General features: G+C 44.8%; 3 protein-coding genes across 9 annotated transcripts in view; 1 reads left to right on the top strand and 2 right to left on the bottom strand.

The window, feature by feature from the left end:
• The window catches only part of mask (multiple ankyrin repeats single KH domain), a 20,158-nt gene extending 2,817 nt beyond the window's left edge, over positions 1-17,341 (bottom strand). For 2 of the 7 annotated variants that reach the window (XM_064679519.1, XM_064679546.1), the window contains exons 1-16: positions 17,197-17,341; positions 14,806-16,152; positions 11,802-11,840; positions 11,103-11,241; positions 10,791-11,034; positions 10,540-10,705; positions 9,741-10,040; positions 7,547-9,470; positions 7,420-7,487; positions 7,137-7,355; positions 5,255-6,386; positions 5,085-5,197; positions 4,694-4,984; positions 3,895-4,629; positions 3,530-3,830; positions 1-3,461 (exon numbers count right to left, since the gene is read on the bottom strand). The exon at positions 1-3,461 is cut by the window's left edge and continues 1,689 nt beyond it. In XM_064679519.1, coding sequence (XP_064535589.1) covers positions 1-3,461; positions 3,530-3,830; positions 3,895-4,629; positions 4,694-4,984; positions 5,085-5,197; positions 5,255-6,386; positions 7,137-7,355; positions 7,420-7,487; positions 7,547-9,470; positions 9,741-10,040; positions 10,540-10,705; positions 10,791-11,034; positions 11,103-11,241; positions 11,802-11,840; positions 14,806-16,110 — 10,437 coding nt within the window. In that variant the 5' untranslated portion in view covers positions 16,111-16,152; positions 17,197-17,341. Of the gene's footprint in view, positions 3,462-3,529; positions 3,831-3,894; positions 4,630-4,693; positions 4,985-5,084; positions 5,198-5,254; positions 6,387-7,136; positions 7,356-7,419; positions 7,488-7,546; positions 9,471-9,740; positions 10,041-10,539; positions 10,706-10,790; positions 11,035-11,102; positions 11,242-11,801; positions 11,841-11,995; positions 12,103-14,805; positions 16,203-17,196 lie in introns of those variants that run through there. The other 5 variants (XM_064679537.1, XM_064679554.1, XM_064679563.1 and 2 more) reach the window with 5 other exon arrangements.
• Positions 17,342-18,094: 753 nt separating this feature from the next.
• On the bottom strand, positions 18,095-21,598 carry LOC135426344 (mediator of RNA polymerase II transcription subunit 25). The gene has a single exon (XM_064679409.1). It carries the CDS (start codon positions 21,476-21,478, stop codon positions 18,914-18,916), a length of 2,565 nt encoding a protein of 854 aa, XP_064535479.1. The 5' UTR covers positions 21,479-21,598; the 3' UTR covers positions 18,095-18,913.
• Spase22-23 (Signal peptidase complex subunit Spase22-23) lies at positions 18,135-18,746 on the top strand. The gene has a single exon (XM_064679421.1). The coding sequence runs from the start codon at positions 18,135-18,137 to the stop codon at positions 18,669-18,671; it is 537 nt and encodes a 178-aa protein (XP_064535491.1). The 3' UTR covers positions 18,672-18,746.
• Positions 21,599-21,964: the final 366 nt, after the last annotated feature.

Raw genomic sequence — 21,964 nt, 5'->3', positions numbered from 1 at the left:
ATTGTTATTGTTGTTGCTGCTGTTGTTTGCGCTGGCAGCAGCGGCCGCTGCTGCTGCTGCATTCACTGCGGCTACATCTGCCACGTTGAAAGTACCAATTGGTCCAGCCAATGTGTTGTTGTTACTGTTGCCCAGTTGCGAAACGGATGCAATTGCGCCACCCACAGGTTTGCCACGCCCAAAGGGCGCAACAACTACACCGCCACTGTTGCGTCCACCGATGGCACCAACGCCGCCAAGTGTATCCAGCTTTTTGGGCGATTGTGCCGCAGTTGGCGCTACCTTCATCCCAAAGCTCTGAGAAGATTTGCCCTGTACTGCTGCGGAGCCCTTTTGATTGGTAAACGTGGCTGACGACTTGACCGTGCTTGAGTTTTCCGGTTTAGTTTTCGATGCTAGAGTGGAGACCACACCGTTCGCAGAAGAGGATGAGGAAGTGCCGCCACGTGCCGACTGCTGCTGCGAGCTACTATATGCTCGACTGCTCTGACCACGCGACGAACTTGAAGCTTTTCCGCCGGCAGCATTCGACTTGGAGGCACCACCCCGTCCGCTTTGTGCTTTGGCGCCGCTAGCGGATGCCTGTTGTTTGGCATTGTGGACTTGCGCATTACTATATGCCACGGCCGGCGTTGAGCTGGCCGAGGAGCTCGACGATGTGGATGTCGTAGATGCAGCCGAGGAGTAATTACCCACAGCCGTTGTGCCCGATACACCCAGGGCAGCCGTACGATTATCCCAGGTGCCGACAGTCATTTGCGCAGAGCTACTACCGGCTCCACCGGAGGCTGCACTTGTGGCGCCCGCTTTAATGCTACTGTTGATGCGTGGCAACATTTGCAATATGTCCACATCGGGATCCTTGATAAGCGATAGAATGAGCATGTGAGCCTGCTTTGTGGCATCGGTAAGACCCTTAATGGTAATGCTGCGCTCCGATTGATTCTTGCCCTGTTTTTCCACCTCAATGTGGGCGCCAGTGGTGGCACGAATAGCATTGATGTTGCTGCCGGCGCGTCCGATCACACGTGATATGGCATTCACCGGCACCTGCACCTTCTTGCATGTCATTTCTGGTGCGGAGGTGGCCAGCGAGCTTGAACTGGAACTGCTCACCGAATGATGATGTTGCCCAGCACCGCCGCTATTCACACTGGTCGTTGAGTTGTTGGGCGTTACATTTGTGCTGCCAGCGCCGCCAGCGCCAATTGAGGGAATGCCACCAGCCGACGAGCTTACAATTGTCGTCTGCTGGGCGCTACTCTTGCGCACCACTTCCTTCCAGCCGTCCACTTCGCTACGCTTGGCCTGCGCAGGGCCAGCCGTTGAGCTGCTGGATTTTACGACATCCTTGCGCGATGCAATGTTGCTGGCGGAATCGTTGCTAACCGGCTGCAATTTGCTGGCCGAACCAGGAGTTTGTGGCTTTGGCACTGGCATGGACTCCTTGGGTGCCAGATTTTCCTTTTCGCGCTTGTTGCTGGTTGTTTCCTTAGCTGTTTTCTTGCTGCTGTTGGCAGTGGGTGTAGTTGTTGCAGCTGTTGTTGCCGCTAGTGGTTCCTCCTTTTTGGCATCAGCCTGACGCTTCAGTTGCTGACCAACCGATTGTTGACTGCTGCTGGACGGCAGTTTAACGCTCTCAGTGGCTGGCAGTTTTTTGACCACAACGGCACTCTTCCCATTGGGCGTGGACACCACTGGAGCAACAGCTGGTAATGTGCAGACTGCTTCGCTGCCGGGTAGAATCTGCTGCTGCGTTTTAGTTTTCTGCTGCTGTAGCTGTTGTTGCTTTTTAGTCTTTTTGGCCGAGGGATTGCCGCTGCCATTGGCATTGACATTGTCCGGCTGGTTGGTGATAAGGCGCGTCGCTTTTGTATCGCCGCTGGAGCAGGAGCCTTGATCAATGCCTGAATCGCCTTCTTCGCGTGCAGGCGGCGTTTCCTCATCGTCGTCCTCCTTGTCAGTGTCATCGTCCTTGTCATTGTCGCTAGCATCGTCGTCGTCGCCTTGCTGATCATCATCGCCACCGTTGGATCCATTGCTTACCTGTTGCTGGCGTCGCTTCTCCTCTTTCTTTTCCATTTTTTTCTTCTTTTTGCGCTCGCGACGACGAGCTGCGGCCGCTTTTCGACTTTCTTCGCGCGTTCGCTCCAAATCGAGCTCTTCTAGCAATATGGAGGCATTCTTATTGGCCTTGACCGCCTGTGCTTCCTTGGCGGACCGCAAGATTTTCATACAGTCGTAGCACTTGTCAGTCAGCTCTTTATCGCTAATAGTTCCAATGAAACGAATCATTTCCTGGTCCGAGGGAAACTGGGACACATACTGTACCATCCATTTCACAATTTTGGTGTGGCCCTTGCGATAAGCGGCCATCAGGCAGGAGACGCGTCGATTATCCTGTGAATCAATGTCTGCATTGTGATTGTACAGCAGTTCCACGACGCTCAAATGACCACCGTGTGCCGCCAGCCAAAGAGGTGAATTACCCTTTTTGTTCTTCACCTCAACGCTTGCGCCGCGCGACAAAAGCAGTTCTACGAACTTTTGGTGACCCTTGTCGGCGGCAATAGTGAGTGCTGTATCCCTCGACGTAGGCACAGGCGCTGCGTTTACATCGGCACCCTTGTCAAGCAGTACACGACCCACTTCAATATAGCCGCCAGATGCGGCCTCCATCAGCGGTGTCAAGCCGGTTTTGGCGCGATGCTCGACATTGGCCCGTCGATCAAGCAGTAAACTTACCACCTCATGACGTCCCTGGAAGCAGGCGAGCGTCAGTGCCGTATTGCGATTTGTCTCAATCTGTGCGTTTATATCAGATCCCTGATCCAGCAGCAGTTTAACCGCGGCCGTATGCCCATTCATGGCAGCCAACATTAATGGCGAAATTCCCAGTTTGCTACCAGTACGAGAATTGATCTCGGCGCCATGGTTGAGCAGCAGTTTGATGATGTTCACATAGCCACCACTGGCGGCCAAACTGAGTGGCGTGTAGTCGGACACATTGCGATGCTCTTTATTGGCACCGACGCCGAGCAGTAGCTCGACCACTTCATAGCGACCGCCAGAGCAGGCCAGCGATAATGGGGTGTCCTTGGTGCGTTCCGATTGCGCCTCTAGCTCAGCATTATGCTTGAGCAGAATCTCTACAACCTTTTCATGTCCCGCTGTGGCTGCCAGTATCAGAGGCGTGAATCCCTTTTTGTCACGATGCTCGATATTTGCACCCCGGCTGATGAGCAGCTCCACCAACTCCTCATGGCCACCAGCGCAGGCTAGCGTCAGTGCCGTATCATGATTTGACTCTGTTTCCGAATCAATCTCTATTGTTTTGTCCACGGCTGCAACCGCCAGCTGATTTTGTAATTGTGCCTGTTGTTGTGCAGCAGCCGCCGCTGCAGCTGCCGCCGCCACCGCCGTTGCTGTTGCCACCGGCTGCTGATGCTGATTGGTATTGACTGTTAGCCAAGATAATATTTTTTATTAACAAGGATATATTTCTAGGGAAATTATATGCGATATATACCTTGACTTCCAGCTGGTGTTTGGCGGAAACCGGAACAGCGTCGATCCTTGCGAGATTGCTTGTCAATTGCTTTCTTGGCAATGCCGCCGGGCATTGATTTAGTGGCGCCAGTTCCCGCTGTTCCTGCTGGTGTGTTGGGAGTGGACATTGGCCAAATGGATAGTTCATTTTGCTGCTGCTGTTGTTGGGTTGTCTGTTGTTGCTGCTGCTGTTGTTGTTGTTGTTGCTGCTGCTGCTGCAGCGCAAACTGTGTGAACTGCTGAGGCACTACAACGGAGCCAGTATGCGTCTGTGTGGACACCTGGAAATACACGTTTATATAAAACTTTAAACTGATTGGGCCTGCTCTAATCCACGATGCTTACCTGATGCTGTACGCATGTGGGCGCCTGCATATGTGGCGGGGGGTGCAGCAAAAGCTGCTCCTGCAAATTAAAGTGCTTCTGCTTTAGACTCTGGGGTATGGGCATCGCCTGAACACCAACAACAGGACCGACGGCGGGTGATTGCCGCTGCTGCAGCAGCAACTCTTGCGCCACCTGCTCCAATTCACTTTGTGTGGATGGTCGCTGCTGTTGCTGCTGAAGCAGTCGCTCAGCGCGTTGCTGAAACATATGCTGCTGCTGTTGTTCACAGTGCAGTAATTGTTGTTGATGGCTCTGTTGATCTGATGTCTGATCGCCCAAAGCCTGCTGCTGATGTTGTTGTTGCTGCTGCTGCTGCTGCGGTTGTTGCGCCATGTTCGGTGGTAACTGGAACAAGAACTGCACTGGCGGCGCATTCTTGTCGCCGCTCTCCACGTTGTATACAAAATTGGCAGCTGGCTGCTGTTGTTGTTGTTGGCCGGTTGCCGCTGCAACGGCTTTAATGATGCGCGCATTCGAGTGTTGCTGCTGCTGCAAATGGTGCAGTTGTTGCAGCTGTTGCTTCAACTCGGGATCCCCTTCCAACGTCATTTGCTGCTGCTGATGCTGCAACTGGAACTCGGCGGTGTTGGGCAGTGCTGAATGAATCTGCTGCTGCTGTTGTTGCTGTGTGGCAACACCAGCGGCGGCATTGTCAGCAGAGAATGGCAATAATGCAACAGGCGTCTGCTGGTGCTACACAGAGTGACAGATACCAAATATTAACTCGATAATACAGCTATTAAATATGCACCCATACCTGCATGTTCTGCAGCTCCTCGGGATCGAGCAAGCGTTGTTGCAGCGACTGTTGCGACTGCATGGGATAATCCAGAAGCACGAGATTCGCTTGACGCTGCTGTGCGTCTGTTGAAGCATCACCTGCACTCAATAACGCCTGCGAGTGCTGTGCAGCTGCTGCTGCCAATAGCTGCTCCTGACCGCTCCATTTGCCGGACGATTGTGACCAATGGCCAGTGAACCTGCCCTTGCACATCTGATTAAGGCTGAACTCGGCGAGTTCTGGATAGTGCAGATTGCTGGCCAGCTCCTATTTAGAGGGAAAAAGTTAAAGAAAATGTAGTTTCTACACTTTCCATAGCCAGTCGTGTGACCAAACTGTGAAGTTAGTTTATGGTTTGTGCAAGTACCTGGAATATGTCCTCCATTTCACCAGTTATGTCATACTGTCCTCCATCGGCTCCATCACTGGCAAAGTGTTCTAGGCCGGCATACAGCTCCCCAGCTGCAGCCGCTGCATCATCTGTTAGCAAATATATTATGAATCAGAACAAATTTATGATCCTATGCGGTAACTTACCGCACTGCTCTGAATCCTGGTGCTGTTGGCTGTGAGCCTTGGCATGCACAGCTGCTGCAGTGGCTGCTGCCAGTTGCTGTTGGAGTAGACTATTTAAAGCTGCATTATTGGCGGCCGCCGCCTTAATGGGCAGCATATGCATCAGTTCAGAATTGGGCAAATCCTGACGGAAATCGCATATTGATTGAGACAACACATCGGGTTTGGTTAGTATTAGATTCTCCAGTCTTGTTGATATTTTACGTTGCTTTGGAGGCAGAGCGGCACCATTTTTTGAGTTGGCGTCGCTCTGATCGCCAACGGCCACATCGACGTCCAGGAAGAACTCGTCGTCTTCGTCGTCGTCGTCGCCGCCATCGTCTTCGTCAATGTAGTCAACATCCGCATCCGCATCATCATCATCATAGGTAAGTTTATCAATTTCACCGCTTTGGGTATCCGGGTCATCTTCATCGTCGTCATCGTCCACTACCTCCTCCTCTATGATAGTGTCGGTCAGCTCAATAGGTTCCGGTGGCAGCGTATTTTCTTCGCCATCGGCCTCGCCCTCGTCACTCTCGATATCGGTAGCAATTTCGTCGATTTCCTTATTTGCCGCTGTCACCTGAGCCGCCATGGCTGCTGCGGAGCAGAGCGTGGCCAGATTCTTCATTTCGGCCCGGGTTTCGACACGTTCCATACTTGGCGACATGATCGTCTCTTCCATTTCTGGCGGCGTTTCAGTTGGGGATTTAGGTTGCTCGCCAAAAAAATTGTGCATCTGCCAACCATCCTTAAAGAACTTCAACTGCGGAGCATTGGCCAGCTTATCATTAAATCGGGCCAGCGAATGGCCACCCCTTGACTCATTGACCGCAGTCTCAAGCAGGCCACGAAAGTCCTCCATGGCAGCCTTGTGCTGCAGCACATCACTGCCAGCTCCTTCCAATGGCGGCTGTTGCTGTTGCTGCTGATCCCCAAAGCTGTTACCAGTGCAGCCTGTTGGGGAAGCCATTGGCGAGGCCGGCGAATTTGAGTAATCCACAACAGAGGCGGCGCACTGCTGATGATGCAATTGCAGATGCTGCTGCAATTGTAGCTGCGTTTGCTGCATTTGCTGCTGTAACTGAAGCTCCTGTTGCTGCTGCAATTGCTTTTAATCGTATGAATTGTTCATTAGTTAAGTTATAAGTTCCTGAGCAACATGTAATTTGTTTGAAAGCGAAAAATAAACTAAATCACATGATAGTCTTACGTCTTTAAAGTGATGAAAGAAAACATATGAATATTGTTTTGCTTGGTTTGATTTCATGATATTACTATAGTAATTTTGTTTTAAGTTTAGTTTGGTAAAAGTTGTCGAGAGAGTGGCTAAAGTATATTAGCAAACAAAAAGCTAGTTTTTACTGCATCTTTAAAACCGATTGAATCCCTGACATATTTGTATAGCTTTGATAAATGCTACTTTAAATTATAATATATTTATATAGCAGATAACCTTACGTGTCACAAGATATGGGACATGTTTTTACTTAAGATTTCTTCCAAATAATGTTTGATATACATATGGCAAATATGCAGAAATAAAATGTCCGTTTTCCGATTGATTTAATTCCATTGCTTTCATTTTTTAATGTTTCATTTTTCTTCAAGAATTCTGATGTATTTTGATGAGAAAATGTTAATGAAAGAATAGAAGCAATTAAAATCCATTTTGCAGCAAATCTTTTCGTTTTTTAACAATCTAATTATGTCCCTTTATTTTCGATAATTTTAAAGCATTGAAAGCCCCTATTATCTCGTAACAGTCATATCTATCTCTCGCAAATTAAAACAATTCTAGTTGCAGAAAGTAATTATTTCTGAACAGATTTAGTTACAAATTATATAAGCTAATGCTTACCAAGTTGTTGTAAATGGAAACCATTTGATTCTGCTGCAGAGGCAACACCTGCCCCTGCTGTCCCGCTGGTGTTGAGGCAGCCGATGTCTGGGCTGCTAATGCAGCCGCCTGCTTACGATTATTCTTGTTGCTTGCCTTCACCTTGGGCCGATCGCAAATTGCCGTGCTCTGCAGCACTTCCGATGAGTGGGTTATTGCGCCAGAGCCACTAGTATTGAGCTGCAAGCAAACCACGCACAATTTAATCAATCATGGTAAAACTATAAATCTATTTGGCAATTACCGCCGGAGTTTGTGAGCTGTTCTCGTTAGCAGTGTATGTACTTTGATTGCTATCATTGGCAGCGGCAACTGAAAGCAACAGATAACGTTGAGAATGGTTTTTACAGCGCCTTTCTTCTTCAAAATACCTTTTGGATTGGTTTCCGAAATTGCGTCGCTGCCATCGGTAGCTTCGCAGGGTGCATCAAAGCCTCGACGCCTCTGCAAACGCGATTCATCTCCAGCACAGGCAAACTGCTGATGCTGTTGCTGCTGATGTAGTTGCTGCTGCTTGTCATCCTCGCCTAGGGGCTGTGAGCGCACTTGATCAGAATGTTGTTCCAGCGGCAAATCAATTGCCTCCAGCGGTAAGCCAATAGTCTTCAGCTCGTTTAAAAGCTGGCGATTCTTGCGAGAACCAACGCCCTTGAGCTTTGGCTGCTGTTGCTGCAGCTGATGCTGTTGTTGTTGCTGTAGAACAGGTTGCTGGCAAACAGTGTGCAAGAGAACAGGTGGCGCTGGTGGTGCCTTTTGTGGCGGCGTTAGCGAGTTAATGTGCTCCATGTCCAGATCAAAGTGCTTGCAGGGCACCAGCTGAGCACCAGTTGGTGGCAGTGTCGTTTGTTGCTGTTGCTCAAATCCGGGCTGCAAATGAAATAGGCGCGATTTGGCAATAAGGCCCTCCTGCTGTTGTGCGCTCAGCGTGGTGAGGTCAATACCACCGCCACCGGCACCACCCACAGCAGAGACATACTCCTCTGTGGCTGCCGCATCAGTGACGCTCGAGGCAGTAGCCGCCGTTAGCTGAAGCTCACCAGCATCTAGAAAATCACCAGTGCCTAGGGCCACAATGTTGCTGGGGGAATTGCCGCTGAATTGCTGCTGATATAACAGTTGCTGATTGTTGGCGCGTGCTGCCTCAGACACCTCGTGCAGGCCGGGAGGGGCAGTCAACTGCTGCATCTGCAGCTGATGCTGTATCTGCTGTTGCAATATCTTTTGCTGACGTATTTGATTAACTGTCTGGGCACTTGTGCCCGCAGTTAGCTCTGTGGGTGAGATGTGCGGATAGCGAAAGAGCAGCTCTACAACACGTGTGTGGCCACCCTTGGAGGCCTCGATCAGCATTGTGCTGTTGTCCTTGAGCTTGTGAAAGGGATCCGCATTGTTTTTGAGCAACAGCTCAACTACAGACTGATGTCCACCGGCGCAAGCCAGTGAGAGAGGAGTGTGATCATTGCTCGTCGTCTGCTTGTTCACATTGGCGCCCTTTTGTATGAGGAACTTGACAGTGCACAGGTGACCGGCACGACAGGCTTTCATCAGTGGTGTACGCCCACCTTCCGATTCGTGCTCCAGTTCGGCGCCATACGACAAGAGCACACCGGCAGCATCTGTATGCCCATTCTCGCAGGCATGCGTTAGTGCTGTGTCCCCAGTTTGCGTCTCAGCGTGCACATTAGCCTTGTTCTGCAACAGGAAACGCACCAGATCGGTGTGACCTTCCTGTGAGGCTTCCATGAGGGGCGTGGAAGCGCCCAGCTCTAAATTGGCACCTCCGTTAATGAGAAAAGCGGCCACTTCGCTAAAGCCACCACAACAGGCAAGTGTGAGTGCAGTTTCCTGGGTTTCCTCAGTGGTGGCATTAATGTTAGCTCCCTTGCTGAGCAGCAGTGCCACCATTTCCTCGTGGCCTTCACGCGCTGCTTCCATGAGGGGCGTGTACCCTTCATCGTTGACCTCCTCAATGTTGGCGCCGCGCTCGATTAACAGCGTTGCGAGCTCCACATGGCCACCACAGGCAGCAAGTGTAAGCGGTGACTCAAATGAATCAGTTGGCATATTAACCTGCGCTCCAGAGTCCAATAATAAGCGTGCCACCTCCACGTGTCCGTCCATTGAAGCCTCCATTAGGGCCGTGTGCATTTCATCAGTTTTATGCTCCTGATCAGCGCCCGCTTGTAGGAGAAAACGCACCATATCCAAATGACCCTTATAGCAGGCTAATGTTAGTGCGCTCTCCTTAAACTCATTCGAGTGGGTGTTGATGCCGGCGCCATGTTCAAGCAGCACCTGCAATGGTTCATTCAGCATTAATTTGACATTTCAAAACGAAGATGAATATTGATTAAAACAATAGAAGAAATCATCTCGTATGCATCAGATAAGATCAAACTAAATCATGGAATATACGATTCCAAGTTTCGAAATCAGTAACTCGATTATCGAAATTGGCCGCAAATTAATCAAATCTCGGATTCTAATCAGTTGCTAGCTTTAAATATTTATTATACGGGTGAAGAAATGCAAAAAATGAAAAACACATTTAACAAAAATATTTACCTTGGCTACTTCCACGTGGCCAGCGGAGGCAGCCTCCATTAGCGGTGTATGTCCGTTCTCGTTCTGCTCCTCAACGTTAGCTCCATGCTTTAGCAGCACTTTCACAACATCCACCTGACCCCCAGCGCAGGCAAACATTAGAGGTGTATTTCCAGTTGTACAATGCGCATTTACATCGGCGTTGTGGCTAAGCAGCAGTTTTACAATGTCCAAGTGTCCGGCTGAAGCAGCTTCCATTAGTGGTGTCGAGTCTTTTTGTCCTTTGTCCTCGACTTGAGCTGCTGACATAGCCAGCAAAACCTATTTCAAAGAACAATTATCAATTGTTTCGATCAATTTACAATGCTTAGTAATTGAACAATTCGGCAACTACTAACTGACTTCGCTACTTTTCTGCTAATTTATCAGAGTGAATCTGTTAAAAATCATGCAACTTTGCTCCTGCTGCTTCTAGCACTTTATCGAAATATCGATAGATTGATAATTTAGAATGGCAAATCTGTGCAACATGAAGTTGCCACTCACACAATATAATTGATATTGCCACACAGAACTATGTCGAGCCGAATCAATATGCCAATCAATGGAAACGGTTAATAATCGATTGTAAAATTCTTTTAATACTTTAAATAATTAAATCATTTTCTAAAAATCATACAATCTTGTTCTATTTACGTTATAGCTTTTTTTTATGATATCAACAAGGCATAAGTATTTCTTAGGTATTTTATAATAAATCTCTTGCCCTGCATGCACTCCCCCATTGTTTTTATGTAACCACCTTTTGGATAATACATACCTGTGCCAGCTCATAGTAGCCCGCGGAACAAGCCATCGACAATAACGACTCGCCCTCGTCCGTGGAGGCTGCTGCTTCGTTTAAATTGCCTTTGCAAAGTAAACGCTTCACCGTATTGACATCATTGTCCGCGCAGGCGTTGGCAAGGCTGCGCGAGAAACCACTACTGTAAATTGCAGTTTAATGTTATAAATTTGAAAAATGCAGACGTACATCCATATCGGATGGCTACTCATCTACGGTCTACTTACTTTTTGTCGCGCGGACTGTTCGCACAACGCATTTTGGTTAGCGCCTGCTTCGTCTCATCGATCGCGTGGGTGGCGTGGCGGAGTACGGGTGCCTTTTCGTTTGCGGCTGCCTCCAGTAGGGCCGTGAGATTACTTGAACGCTTGTTGTTGGGCTCAAGCATAAAGTTCTTAACCTCTGGCGCATCTTCATCATCATCCTCATCGTCGATGTCCTCATCATCAGCATCGTTATCTTGCAGTACGTCTGTCGATGACGGGGTTTTGAACAGTGTTATTAAATTTATGTTGGAGTGAACATTTTCATTTGCTTACCAATCTCTTCATCTTCTTCCTCGTCATCACCCTCAGATTCATCGGAATCTTCGGATTCCTCTTCCGTCTCGTCATCATCGTCACGCACTTCGCCTTCCTCATGCGGACAGCTATCGCGATCAGACTCGGGTATATCATCCTGAAAACATAAAAATTATCATTCGTATTAGCTCTACGAATCGCGCAATATATTGTGGAAATTGTTCGAATTGTGTTAAATATATGTATTTTTGTGCTCGAGTTAAAAGATGGCTGAAGAAGGTTGCTGGAAATTGTAGTATTAAAGCTTGAACTAATCAGTGGAGCACTTAAAGAGCACATTCTTGTTGTCTAAGGCCAGCAATATGATGCTTTGTGTGTTGTTACAGAATCCAAGTGGTAGTAATGGTAGTAGTATTTTTGTTATAATTATTATTATTATTTTTATTATTGTAAACAGTAACCCATTTTGCTATTGGGTTTAGTAGTTTTTTAGGTAGCCTTAATCAAAGTGCATACAACAAAAACATGTAAATCGTTTTGACCAAACTTTCAAACAATTTTCGTTTAACCTATGAAGCACTTGGTTAAGATTTGTTGTTGCTTTAGTTTGGGTTAAGTAGAGCTAATTGAAAATTTAGACAATCGGTCAAAATAAATTGATAACTAGGTAACTCTTCGATTATAGTTTTTTATAGGCACTTTTAACGCGCAACTTACCAGGAGATCTGGCCTTAAACACAAGAATGCCAATAGGATCTACAAATAAAGAGAAACGTAAGAAACATACATAAATAATAAAAATAACTAAAGCGAAATATGCATGTATGTTAACTAAAACCAGTTCAATACGATATTGACGCGGTTCGATCTTTGCTTGGCTTGAAAATCAAGGAAACACATGTTGATATTACTTGAACAAAGGACTGCAACACAAAGTCCATGGTGGATAACGCACGCCGTACCAAATCTTTAACTGAAGCACGCATTATACTGTCAAAAAGTGACGATTGAACCATTCTTGGGTGGTATGAGTAGTTGTCAGATATCAAATGCAATTAGAACAAGAATTTTTTGAGTTTTTTTAATTGTCAAAGATCATGAAATATGATTACATTTACACGGCGTACTATTAGTTTACATTTAAATTTAGTGTAACACACACGCAAGTGCCTGAGTTGTATTTAATACAGTTAACATATTTTTTACACAGATAATACTCTAAATATGCGGCAAATCTTTTAACATACAGCGTTGCCAGATCACGACAAAGCTCGTAGCACAAAAAAAAGAAGAAACATCAGCAAGACCATCAAATTATTGTTGCCCGTGTGCTTTTTGCTTTCATTCATTACCATTTCCATTTTATTCCGTTTCGGCGCAAATACACATGCAATACTTTGCACCTATATTGGTTCGTGCGTGCGGTGCTCGCTGGTTTTTTATTACAAATTTGCAAGTCAAAGGGGAAAAGGGAAAACGGTTTCTTTGGAATTTTAAGAATAACATGAGTCATTCCATTCAGTTGCACTGTGATAGCGGTTTAGAAACATGTACGTATGCATATGTAAGTAATGTTCATTGATTTATATATGTAAAATCATATAGTCGCTCAAGTTTGAATATACATATATATGTGTTGCGCCCACGCCAAAATATTAAGGGAAATTATGATTCAATTAGCATCGAACACAATCATACATATTCGTACATATATATGCATGCACATATAATTGCCAGTAACCTTTAGTGAATGAAGGAACGGGGCATACGCATGTTTACATACAAATGCATGTATATAAGTATTTAATGTAGAAAATGTTAAGAACAAAACTCAAACGAGTTCAATCGCTGTCGCCGCCACGACATGCGTTTTCGGTTGCTCATGCGTTTGTCTCTCTGCTTTTTCTCTCATTTCGGGCGTTGGAGTGCGTAAGTGTGTTTGTTAGTGTGTACATGTACATGGACATGTATACTGTGTGCATTTTGTTTTATTTTTATTGAAAATATATTTGGCACGTTATACTCAAACTTTTCATATTAGCCTTTTAAAAAAAATGTTATCAAGTATATAATATCAACCGGTCATTACACTTTACGTTCATTTTCAACGTTGTTTTTGTATTATTTTTTTTTGTATCTCTTATTTTGCTTTGTAGTTTTGCACAATTGCTCCTCATACACGATTTCATTTGTCAAAAACAACAACATGAACAGTAAAGGAGCTTGGCGTTGCCAGACTACCTAACCGCTAGAGTAAATTTAACCTGCAAACAACGCAGCATTCAAAGTGCCACTAATCCAACAACGTTGGGCATGAATACGTAACTCATTAATGAACCGTGAGAAAGTGAGACAGATAATATGCACTCGGTAGGGGGGTCAGTAACATTGTTAATTGAATGGATGTTCGAAGTTGAGAATTATCTTAAGCGTCCAAAATGAAACGAAAGAATCTCCTAATGACCTTTCGGACTAAGTAGACAATATTTATGTATGTTGATATATGTATGTATAACAATATGTGCTACATATATCCTCGAAAGGCCAGACAAAGAAATATATATATATATTTATATAAATACTAACAAACAGCAGCAGCTGCACAGCTGATTTTCTTATGCATGTATATTTTACGCGAACGAATGTAATTCACAATGCCCCACAGAGAAGAAGAAAAAAAACCAAACACCGAGTCATACAGAAATGCTACTGGAAACGGGTTTTTCAGCTTGCTCAAATGAAAGAGAGGTCGATTTATTGATTTCAGACGAAAACTTTAGAACAACTTGTATATATCATATGGGTTAAGTATAAGGAAACTTGAGTTTATTAATTCTAACGAAATTTTTGCATTATATAAGTATACAAAATATGTCAATCCGCGACTGTTCAGACAGCTGTGTTAACTGATGACGGCAACGAGTAGCGTTTGGAGAAATGCAGGAGAAAAAATTATAGTAGAGAATGGACATGAACGCTACTCCGATCTATTTAAAATGATTTTTAATTTATTTATTATGCAGCGAAAAATATACAAGGAAGAGACGGAAACCTTTAATAGTTCAATTTACATAGTCCAATTCTAGAAGATTTTTAACCAGATGCGAATGAAGTAATGAAATGGACATGGACAACGAGGTTAATCCGAAAAAAGAATGAAAGGACCAAACTGAACCAAAATATAAAAGATTGCCAATTTCCATTTTCACTAATATACATAAAATATGTAAAATAAATTGGCAAAGTATAAATTAAATTGTTGTTTTGTGCCCAGGAGAGTATAAGAAAACTGCAAGCAATTTTAAACTCTTATCACAAGTTGATTCGATGAAGCGGTATACCTCTGACGTGTTCTTAAGAAATTCGAAATCCGGTTGTTTTTATAATGTGATTGGGGGATAAGGAAGACTTTTGCAGATTTTACCAGTTTGCAAACTATGTATGACATGTAGCAAAAAACATTGAAGAGAGACAAATTGAACATTTCAAAGTGTCAATGATTAAAACATGCTAGCGTAGGAAAAACCACCTGTTACGTCTCTCAATTTAAGTTCACAGTATGAGAAATAGATAGGTAGCTGGTATATGTAAAACGGTCCTAAATACTCAAAGAGAGAGTCTGAGAGTCAACACACATAGGCGCACACATCTAGCGTATAGCTCAAATACGCAAAAAAAAAATATCTAAGACAATTTAATATGTTTGAAATATTTTACTCACCTCGGAGACAGACTCCTCCTCAGATTCAGATAGATCTGTGGTGACGGGCTGCGGATAGAACTCAGTATCCGTATCTGTATCCGTTGTTATGATATTCTGCAATGCTGATGAAATGGCATTCACAATGCCCACCGACGATGACAGTGGCGAGGAGTTGGATGATGTTGATGATGAGGCGGCGGCTGAACGATTCGCAGCGGCTGCTGCGGCGGCAGCCGCGTTTGAAATTGCACCCACATCCTTCAGCTTTTGCTTAAGCACAGCGACAGCTGTTGCCGCCGAGCTGCTCGTTTGCGGCGGCAGACCGAGGCCAACAGCAGCGCCAGCGTTGCTATCGGCAGCAGCGGCAGCGGCGCCCATTAGCAGAGTTGTTGCTGCGAATTTTAAATGCGCAGAGTCTGTGCTGCTAGCGGGGGCGGCACCTGATCCTGTTGCTCCAGTAGAGGGCGTGGCATTTTGCTGCTGCTGCTGTTGCATGGCTACCTGCCGCTTGAGGGCTGCGTAAGCAGCTCGCGTTTTTTTCGAGCTGCTTGGCGTGGGTGCGGGCGCGGGCGCAGAGGCGATAGCCGCTCGAAATTTGGCGGCTGCAGCGGCCGCAATGGGTGCGTTCATGGTTGCCGTTTCACTTATTGTTGTGGTTGTTGTTGTTGTGGCGGGCATGGGCGTGGCTGTGGGCGTGGTTGTAGTGCCAGCTGTAACGAATGCGGCCGCAGCCGCATCGCATTGCGCGTTTGTTTTGCTGGCAACCGTTTTAGACATTTTGTTGTTGTTGTTATTGTAACTGGTAGTACTGTTAGTATTGGCAGTGGCTAACGCGCTGTTGTTGTTGTTGCTGCTGCTGCTGTTAACTTTTAAACTGACACTTGCGTTGCTGCTGGTGCTTTTCTGCTTCAATTGACTCAGCTCAACTGCAGTTGCTGCTGTATTGGTTGTCAGATCCTTGGCAACAACAGTCGGCTCATGCTTGACAGCCTTCTTCTTACTGCTGTTGTTATTGGTGTTCTTGATGTTGTTCGCAATGAGCGCAGCCGCTATCGAGTGTCGGGCGGCTGCAATCCGCGGACCGGTGTAATTCACCTGTCTGACGTTGTTGTTCTTTGATGCTGCAATTCTTTGTGCAGATGCGCCGTTAGCTTTAATTTGTGTTGTTATAGTTGTTGTTGTTGCTGCTGATGCTGCTGCTGTTGTTGTTGGTTTTGCAGCTGTTGTTGTCTTTGTTTTGTTTTTGTTTAAATACGCAGAGCGCACGTTATTTAAATTCAAGTTTAAGTCATCGCAATCATGATTTTTCGCATCATTATTCATTTTAGTCTCGATTGGGCTTCCTTTAAAATCAATTCACGCGTGCTTGCCGTGTACAAATACGAATTTTTTAACAAAATATTAAATAATAAATTACTTCAAAGAATTTGACATTTTGGGTTTTTTTTTATTTTTTTTTTTTTGCTTTTTGCCATTGACAAAAACGCCAAACACAATTTCATGTATTTTTTCGTTTTCTTATACAAAGCGTGCTGCGTTTTTATTGATTTTGTTAAGGAATTGAGCTAGATTATATATGTGCATATATAAAGATACACGCACACACAAAAACACACATGCACATGCACAGACAGATCGCGACCGTATGGCAACGCTGCGCATTCTTTCACTTCTTCAGCATTGCACACTCATTCGTTCGCCGTTGTACATATGTATGTACATACACACATATATACACTCGTTTTAATTTTCCGTTTGCCTAATTCACGTTTTCGTAGTAACTTGTTAAAAAAAAGGGGGGGAAAACACAGAAAAACATGGCTACACATCTATTTAATAAATAAATAATTTAATTTTAGTCCTTTTGCCTGGCTAATCGATGCGCAATTGGTAATTTTGAAGCTGGCACAGCGTGCTTTTACGCTTTATATAATCTCGTCGAGTACACCAAATAAACGTTAGATTCTTGCTGCATATAAGACGAATTATAATATATATATATATTAAATTGCAGTACTTTATTTATAAAACTTTTTCGAGCATTTTCGACTTCGCCCCAAACGAGCGCAGGCAAAAAATCACTTTACACATTTTACAGCGAACGAAACCGAGCGAACGTCGCGTCAAAGCGAGATAACAATTGCCAACCAGCTTGTCAGTCGTACAACATAGTGTATGCACAAGCGAGAGGACGCTACTAAGTCGAGCGAAACCACAATCACACGCACGCCAAAGTCGAATAGCAGGCGGACGACGACGAAGGCAAATTAAGCAACTAAGGGAAAATTTTTCTTCGCTTCTATTCCGATGCAATTTTTCACCAATTTAACGCTGCGTTAAGGTTTAAAAACATGCACAGCGTATGGGGCACATGTTATGCAATACTTTTACAATAGTTTCGCGTATTACCGTTGCAAATTTTTGGCAAATAAATAAATTTTTCAGCAGCTTTAAAATTTACTGTCTGTCATTCAGAGTTTCGGATCGCCATATTATTCCCGGATATTGAATTGAACTAGAACGCAACGGAATAGGTGAACCAGTCGGTTCCAATCATTCACGACGTAAATATTGTTACGATACGTAAGGTTTTGGGAAACAATTTACGCAGCAATTTTCAGGAAAAATAATAATACCATACAAATGTACTTTCCACTTATATATAATTTATATCGCATTAATTAACATACAATTTTTTGCATTCTGATATGGCAACTCGCCATGTTACAATTGGAATAATATAATATTGTATATAATATTTGATTGCGAAATTTTATAGTTATAAATTCAATATATACGGTTAATTTTCTCAAAAGAACAGTAGTAACATAATAGATACAAACATAAATTTGGATAGCATTATTTAAGTCATAATTAGAAAGCAAGCAAGAGTAATTTATGAACAGAATCTTAATATTTTATATACAAAACATTTTATTTTATTTTTTATTAGGTATCATAAAGTTAGTTGCCACAATTCTTATCACATAGTTAACAATATGTGTGCAGTATTTTATGTCAACAGCATACTGTCCTTAATTACCTGGTAAATACCACAAATATGTCACAAATGCATCAAAGTTATCGAAGAACAAGTGAACTAATGTGAATGAGCTTAAAACCATAAGATTGTTATTGGCTGTTTGACTTTGCTATGGCTTAACAATTAAATAATAATTTTAAGAAATGCATTAAGGAACCATTTTTTAAAACATAATTTATTATAATCGTTACATCGATTGTAAATTGCTCGTGCCGGCGATAGTTGTACATCTCTAATACGTTCATACATATTTTTCCATACGCAAACTACGTGTCCACTTGCTTCTATTTTGTAAACTTTAAAAATGCATACTGTTTTAACCAGAGGAAATGCCACTGTTGCCTATTCCTTAAGCGTATTGGCATGCCTTACTTTCTGCTGCTTTATATCTACAGTGTTTCTGGATTATAGAACCGATGCTAAAATAAATACCGTACGGGTATTAGTGAAAAATGTTCCCGATTACGGTGCATCAAGAGAGAAGCACGACCTCGGATTCGTGACATTTGATTTGGAGACAAATCTAACGAACATTTTTAACTGGAATGTCAAACAATTGTTTCTATATCTAACGGCAGAATATAGAACTACATCGAATCAGCTGAATCAGGTTGTGCTCTGGGACAAAATTATTTTGCGTGGCGATAATGCAGTTTTGGATTTTAAAAATATGAACACCAAATATTACTTCTGGGATGATGGCAACGGTCTGAAGGATAACAAAAATATAACGCTATCTTTGTCATGGAACATTATACCTAATGCCGGCCTGCTGCCATCGGTGCAATCAACCGGAAAACATGTATTCAACTTTCCCGCAGAGTACGCCACATCCATTTAGAATCTTAAATTTTTGATTAGAAACATTCAATACAGTTGTATTTTAATGCACTAAAATAAAATCCTTTATATTAAATACACATATGTATCGATTGTGGGCCTAAATGATTATAAAATGTTGCTAGAGAGAGAAACTTGACAATTTACAAACAAGTCTGGGGTACATTGATACTGATACTGAACGTGAATCTATATATATATATATATATATATAAATGTATACTACTAGAACACATTAAAATTTTACATAAACTCATAGCCGCCATCATCAAAATTGCGATTGCCCACCATGGGACCGCCGGCGCCCATCTGATTCGGCTGTCCGCCCATTTGCGGACGAAACTGATTGCCAGGCGTTTGATGCTGTAGCAGCTGCCGCAGACCGGGATTGTTGTTTCCCAGCATTGGACGCACCATGCGCTGCTGTTGCTGCTGCGGCACCTGTTGCTGTTGCTGCTGCAGCTGCTGTTGCAGATTGGGATTCGCAACGGGCACGCCCAGTGGCATGCGCTGCTGCTGTTGTTGCTGCTGCTGCTGCATCATATTCATTTGCATTTGCGGCTGCATCGGTATGCCGCCGGATCCATTGCCGCCGGGAGCGCCGCCCATTTGCATGTTGAGCTGCGCATATTGATTATAATGCGGCTGCTGTTGCTGCGAATTATCCTGCTGCATTTGTTGCTGCTGTTGTTGAATTTCCATTGGCGACTTGCCCTGTTGCTGCTGCTGCAATATTTGCTGCATTTGTTGCTGTGGCGGCATTTGCTGCTGCTGCTGTTGCATGTTGCCGTGCGACTGCTTCTGTTGTATCACCTTGCGCAAACGTTCCACAAACATGGACTGATTGTTGGGTATGAAACCAAGAAAGGCATTGCGATCGGCCGTATATAAAAGGATGAGTACCTTAATATCGCAGGCAGGTGCATTATGCAGCGCCGAGAAGTGCACGCATCCTGCAAAGCCAGATGTCATCATTTTAGCCAGCGAATCGAGCGCTTCGCCCGGCGTTGGACGAAACACGACCATTTTGGAATCTTTGAGAAACTGGCCGCCAATGTTGCCCACCAGATGTTTAGGCATTAGCTGCATCAATAGCTTGGGCGGCCAATTGTCAGCCTTGATTTCGGGCTCGCCATCCTTGATATTGGTGCAGACCGTGCACTGCAGTGAATGAGGTATTTTTTGCTGATCGTTTTTAATCTTCTCCGACCATTCGAGCACCCCGGTCCAGATCTTTTCCCGCAGCGATGATTGCTCCTGTGGCTGTTGCTGCTGCTGCTGTTGTTGCTGCTGTTGTTGTTGTTGCTGCTGTTGTTGTTGCTGCTGTTGTTGTTGCTGCTGCTGCTGTAGTTGTTGTTGCTGTGCCTGCTGCTGCTGCTGTGGTGGAGCCTGTTGCTGCAGCGCGGGCACATTAGCAGCACTGGAGACATTAGGCAACATATTGGCATTGGCATTGGCATTCACCTGTTGCTGTGGATGCTGCTGCTGCTGTTGTTGTTGTTGTGCAAGCTGCTGCTGCAGCTGATTGAAATGCTGCTGATTTAACATTTGCAATCTTTGTTGCTGCTGCTGCTGCTGCAATTGTTGCTGTAGCGTGTTTACCGTTTGATTGGGAGGCGCATTTATCCGTGAAATCAGCGCTGAATTGGGATTCTGGTTTTGTTGCAGCGGCATATTGTTGCCAGCTGTTTGCATGAAGGCCGGACGCTGGCCGGGCTGATTTGGATACATCCAGCGATTCTGGCCGGGCACAACATTTTGCTGAAAGTTTGCATTCTGCATTTGATTGGGCACAAATTGTTGTTGTTGTTGTTGCTGCTGCTGTTGTTGTTGCTGTTGCAGCAGTTGCTGTTGTTGTTGTGCATTCATGAGGCCTGTTTGCGTACCAGCGCCAGACTGCTGTGCCTGTTGTTGCTGTTGTATAGAGTTCATGTTCATGACCTGCTGCTGCTGTGGTGCACCACCTGGCTGCTGCTGCACTGGCGTCGTGTCCATGGGCATGTTTTGAACCTGAGACGACTGCTGGCTATTTTGATTATTGTTCATTGCCTGCACGGATGCTACTTGTTGTTGAGGTGCCCCCATTTGATGCTGTGCAGCCGTTGTGCCCGCCACGGCCATGCTGTTGGGACTGGGCGCACGCTCCTTCAGGCTGTAGCCCTTAAGAAGCACCAAATGGCGAATGTTCTTGGCATAGTTTTTGGTCGTTATTGGCTGATCGCCGTCGGCCTTCATGAAGAGCTTGAAAAGCACCGGCATTTTGCGTGGCGCAATTATGGATAAATTAATTTTGCGTTCATTGAATAGTGCCGCCAGCTGCTCGCAGGATTTGCCCTTGTATTTCCAGGATTCGTTTACGGACATCTGATACGGCGGACTGTTGCATATCAGTATGCAATGGCGCTGCAGATTCGCCTGTTCCAGTATGTGGCGCTGCTCGTTGATCTCATCGAAGCATCCATGGGCAGCAGCAAAACCCTCGGCCATGTGTGCATGCGACTCCATGCCACCACCGACCAAGGGCAGGCGCTCAATTGTCTCGATTACTTTTTGTGGCTGAACAAAGGGGCCATAAGTGGTGCAAACGGGCTCCAGAAGATTCGAGGCGGTGCGGTATGTGACAATGCCATAGAGCGTTGCATATCGTTCGGCAATTAGGAATTCGCGTTCATCAATGGAGCCTTGTGTAAAGTGCTCCAGGGTGGGAAGAACGTAGTTTGTTTTCAGCTCGTTCAGGTAGGCTCCATTGATAGCACTGTTTTCTATAACGAACACCACATCGGCCAACGTCAGCTGATCTACTTCCATTTTGCTTTCGCGACCAAAAAGCGGCTATTTGGGTGAAATTAAAAAACGTTTACTTTGGATTTAGCTTTCCTCTTAGCCCATATCGACACTTTTTGTTCATCTATCGATAGGTTTTCCATACTTGGTACGTGCGTTAAGTTAGTGATGTGCGCCAAATTAGGGACGGGAGCCTTGCGTTGATTTTTGGAACATGTATTAAATGTACTTATTTATTCTTTTAAGCACAACACCAAGTTAATTTTAATGGCGAATTGTAAATTATTAACTGTCTACATTCATTTTGAATTTCAGCTTATGATATGGGCACCCAAGGGGTTGAAATATTAGTTTTTCACCATTCATTAAATAACGTCATTCAGGGATAATGACTCCTAATACCGCATACTCACGAGAAAAACCCATAGTTTTACATAGCCAATCTTAAAAAGTAGGTCCCAATCGTCGGTAGCTTTTTTAAGATATTGGGAAAAGAGTGCAACAGCCTCG

This window comes from Drosophila montana, unplaced genomic scaffold, assembly GCF_035044405.1.
Source record: "Drosophila montana isolate Dmon_TW-CO22-7 unplaced genomic scaffold, ASM3504440v1 contig_1264_1, whole genome shotgun sequence".
Classification (NCBI taxonomy): Eukaryota; Metazoa; Arthropoda; class Insecta; order Diptera; family Drosophilidae; genus Drosophila; species Drosophila montana.
The sequence above is the reverse complement of the archived record's forward strand: the minus strand, read 5'-3'. Positions and strand labels throughout refer to the sequence as shown.

Coding starts and splice junctions, on each gene's coding strand:
- Spase22-23 (XM_064679421.1), top strand. CDS start 18,135: ATGCATACTGTTTTAACCAGAGGAAATGCCACTGTTGCCTATTCCTTA.
- LOC135426344 (XM_064679409.1), bottom strand. CDS start 21,478: ATGGAAGTAGATCAGCTGACGTTGGCCGATGTGGTGTTCGTTATAGAA.